The sequence below is a fragment of the Buceros rhinoceros genome, unplaced genomic scaffold (assembly GCF_000710305.1).
Source record: "Buceros rhinoceros silvestris isolate BGI_N320 unplaced genomic scaffold, ASM71030v1 scaffold33226, whole genome shotgun sequence".
In the NCBI taxonomy this organism is placed as follows: domain Eukaryota; kingdom Metazoa; phylum Chordata; class Aves; order Bucerotiformes; family Bucerotidae; genus Buceros; species Buceros rhinoceros.
Window position 1 is genome coordinate 283 of NW_010418659.1, and position 4,043 is coordinate 4,325.

The 4,043-nt window shown below is 39.1% G+C and overlaps 1 protein-coding gene across 1 annotated transcript in view; it reads right to left on the reverse strand.

Annotated features, from left to right (window-relative positions):
* Positions 1 to 2,825: 2,825 nt before the first annotated feature.
* Positions 2,826 to 4,043, reverse strand: part of MATN3 (matrilin 3) — a 15,517-nt gene continuing 14,299 nt past the window's right edge. The window contains 1 exon segment of the mRNA XM_010138628.1: positions 2,826 to 2,881. Coding sequence (XP_010136930.1) covers positions 2,826 to 2,881 — 56 coding nt within the window.

Here is a 4,043-nt window from a genome sequence, read left to right on the forward strand (position 1 = left end):
GGTACTGCCGTGTTCCGGTGGGTTGAAGAGCGTAAGCAAGCCCGTGTCTAACAAAGCTCTTGGCCACTGAGCACTGCAGAGGGCAGAGGGAAGGGTCAGGCCTGCGTCTGTGCCCGCCCATGGGGTGCAGGGGGCTTCAGGAGCAGCCCGGCTCTGCAGCACTGCCTCCAAGCTAGGTTGGACTTGGACTCACCTGCAAAATAGGTGTTTTCCATTTTGAAGCTGCCTTGTAGGTGATTGACAGAAAAGAGGAGAACAGGAGATGTACAGAAGACATCTGTACAGTCCTGTGTCTTCTAAAAACATGCCTTCTTGACAAGGGAGGAATAGAAGTGCCATGTCTCCCAGGGCATCCCCCTTGCTTTCGCTGCAGCTAGGTGCTCCACAGTGCCATTATCCACAACACAAACACTGAAATACAGGCAATTCGTTCAATGTCAAAGGAGGATCATAACGAAGCCAAGTTTGGAAACCTGCATCTTGTCAAGCTTAGTGCTTTCGCCTCAGAGAAATAGGAACAGCCACAGGTTATCGTCTTATTAAAGTTACACAAACACACAACAGAGAGGAGCACTGAGCATCCTTTTCTTTGGCTGACACCGACTTAGAAGCACATACATAAGGCAGAACTATAAAGCAAAGCTGGCTGAACTCCTGTAAGCATCATAAAGCCGAGTAAGATAGTTAAAGGTCATTTAGAAAATGCCTGTGGTCAAGCAGTTGAACTAGATGATCATTGTAGACCCTTCCAATGGAAATATTCTATTCTATTCTGTTCTATTCTAAGAAGAATAAAAATAATTTTAAACCATCTTCCAAAAAATCAGTTAGTTCTTTTCATAATAATTCTCTACATTAGCTTTAAAGTTCTACTGCCCCAATAATTAAAACAATATAATTGCTCATTCCATATCAACAAGTACATCTATATTTTAAAAGTTCAGTCAACAGGGCATGCTGTTGTGTCCTATTTTAAAGAAATCCCTTGTATCGCCTTGGAATTTTATCTGGTGCTCACAAACACAAAGTGAGACAAGGTAATTACTCAGAGGAATTGGATGTGAATACCATTGTTTGTTACATGAAATGGAGTTATGAATACTAATGCATGAAACAAACAGCTTGCAAGACACATCTGGCCTCCAGGACCATTTTCCACTATCGTGTAAAATTATACATCTCCTCTGACAACTGGCCTTAGTGTAAATGGGACTGATGTAATCCGCTCCCATTGCCAGGAAGTTGAAAAGTCTTGCGTAAGATTTACAGTTTGTTTTTTCCTACCAGTTACAGAGGCCAAGGCACTATAAATCCTTGCATAATACCTGTGTCTAAGCAGAGGACATGAAAGTAAGCAAAGTGCTGGATATAAAGCGCCATGACTTACAGAACAACATGCAAACACAGCACTTTGAGGAAGCAAGTGTAGCATAACTAGGTTGTCCCATGCTAACTTTAAATGAACTACAGCAAATTAGTATCAGTGGGGACACATAACAAAGTATCAACCACAGACCAAACCAGCAGTCTTGAAGAGCTGGTAGTCTCCTTGTGAGCCCTTGCTGAAGCTGTGTCCCCTGCTCACCTGTGCTATTTAGTGTTGTATTCTAACAACTCAACGTTGCTGTATAAATACACCTGAAGTCTCACTCGCATGTGAAGTGAACGTGATAACTGAACTTCTGCCCACTGATTTTCCTTCGAAATGTCTGTATCGATTTTGTACAGGGTATGAAGCAAGCACAGGTGTCATTGTATGTCCTTGGCATACCAGCTACTCATACAATATTTTGCCTAATTATATTGCAAAGCTCTACAAAACATGTTGAATATTTCAATTACAGTAAAAGAATAATAATCAGTTTTGACTCCATCTTCAAATTTAGCTAAGTATAGTTTCTAAAGCATTTGGATGATTATAAATGCCAAGCGAGCAAAACAAGCTGATTCCTTTAACAATTAATTTTTTAAATTGTTAGCTTGTGTGTTTTATCCCACAAGCCCAACTGACACAAGAAGTCTTAGAAAAGTCCATGGCGTGACAACAGGAATGACTGAATAGTAACGTAAGTAAATCTTGCAGGATAAAACCCTTAAATTGGTGAATTTATTTCATCCTTCTGAGTGTTAAACAACATTATTAATACTTGAAATTACTATTAAACCTTTTATCTGTATTAACAAGGACTTGCAGGTTTTAAAATCGAGCAGTTCTTTTTCCAACTATGTGACTTGGGGATCGTATCCTGTTTAATTCTGTGGATTTCTTCCATTTATGCCTCCCTTATCTTTGAGGTTTTGTTTCCTAGTTTTTGTTAAACCCTTTATCTCATAACACACATCCTTTAAGCTCTATACAAAAAAACTTCCAACATCAGTCCACAGATCGCACTGTATTTTATTAAAATAAGTTACAGGACCCCATCTTACTTTCCCATTTAGGGGACAGAAGACATAGGCACATATTTTACTCTGCCTTTCCATTTCATAGTTTTATACAATGTGATATACTGTATCCATTCTTTTTTATGTATTTACTTTTAAATAAGAGAATAAAAATGCATGTACTGCAGAAAAGCAGTGCCTGCTCTACTGCTTGTAGTACAAACTGAAGCAGAGCAGGTATCGGTAGTTTTATGGCTGTAAAGTACATGAAGATCCTCAGGGTCAGTGTTTTCAAGACCATTTTCCTCCTGAAGTCTTCCTGATGTTTGTCAATCACAAAAACTGCTGTTTTGTAAGCTGTGCAATGAAATAAAGCTTGCTAAACACAATAAAAAGGATTGATTCTGAAAGATTATTTTAAAATTCAGCAGAATGATAGCTCAGACAGCCTGCTGCCTGCCTTGGTATGCCTGCAGCTTCTCAGACACTTCATCTAGTAGTCAGTGGTTAAGGGCAGTAAAATAGATGACTGTTTTAGTTTGCTTTATTTATAATCTTCTTCATTGCTGCATTTTCAACAAAAAATCTGTTTTCTAGATGAGGTCAACACATGCTTGAACCAGAGATTTCAAAACTTTTTAGAGGTCTGTCAAGGTCTGGCAACTTTCCAAATGATCTCAGACACCTTAATTTCTTGAAGGAGTTGGACCAAGTGATATTCAGGGCTGAGGAGGAGCCAGTAATTGTCTCTGCTGTTTTTTCCAGGCTGTCTTGAAAGGATGCAAGGGATACAAATTGCCCACCAAATAATAACTTTGGAAAAAAGCCTCAGTTCTTTGTAATGAAGTATATTCCTAACTTGAAACCACCACATTTTCTTGCTTAACATTAGCTTTTTGGGCCAGAAAGATTGTTCTCTGAAGCACGTGGTACTATTGAGATGACATTACAGGTTTAATTATCTTGGTATTCAGTTTTAACTACTGAACCAGTAAAGGAAAGGAAAATCAAAGTCTTCCCTTCACCTGTCCCAGGCAGATAATCTGAACTCTAAGCACACCGTGAGAAGGGGGATTTGCAATTAGATCTTATAAAAATAACTTTGAATTTATTAAAGAACTGGGAAAGTCGTCTGTCCATGGCAGAAGTTTTCATTTGGCTTTCAGAAACTTAGGCGAACTGAAAAAATTGTTTATCTGTATAAATGATAAGTTCACATATAAAACTCAATTGTTTGCTCTCCTTCTTAGATCAATGCTAAATACCCTGCTCTCCCTTGGATCCCAGGGGTCAGGAGGAAAACCACAGACATAGCGTTCCTCTACATCAATTCCTATTTGAACAACAGCACCTTTTACAGGGGGAAAAAAAAAAAACGTATGCAGTCTCAAAAATTTCCAGTGATGAGAATCTACCACAATCCTGGGTACATTGTAACAGTGATCAACCACTCTCCCTTCTAAAAATCATGCCTTGTGATGAATCACAGCTTTAACAGCTTTTGCCCAACTTTAACTCCAGTTATTAATTCCTGCCATGCCACCTGTGGGAATTTACTCCAGCATTCAGGTTTGCTGTGGTACCACAGAGTTCACCGTTTTCTCTTTTTTTTTTTTTTTGGGGGGGGGGGGGGGTTGGTTTGGTTTTTTTTTTTTTTT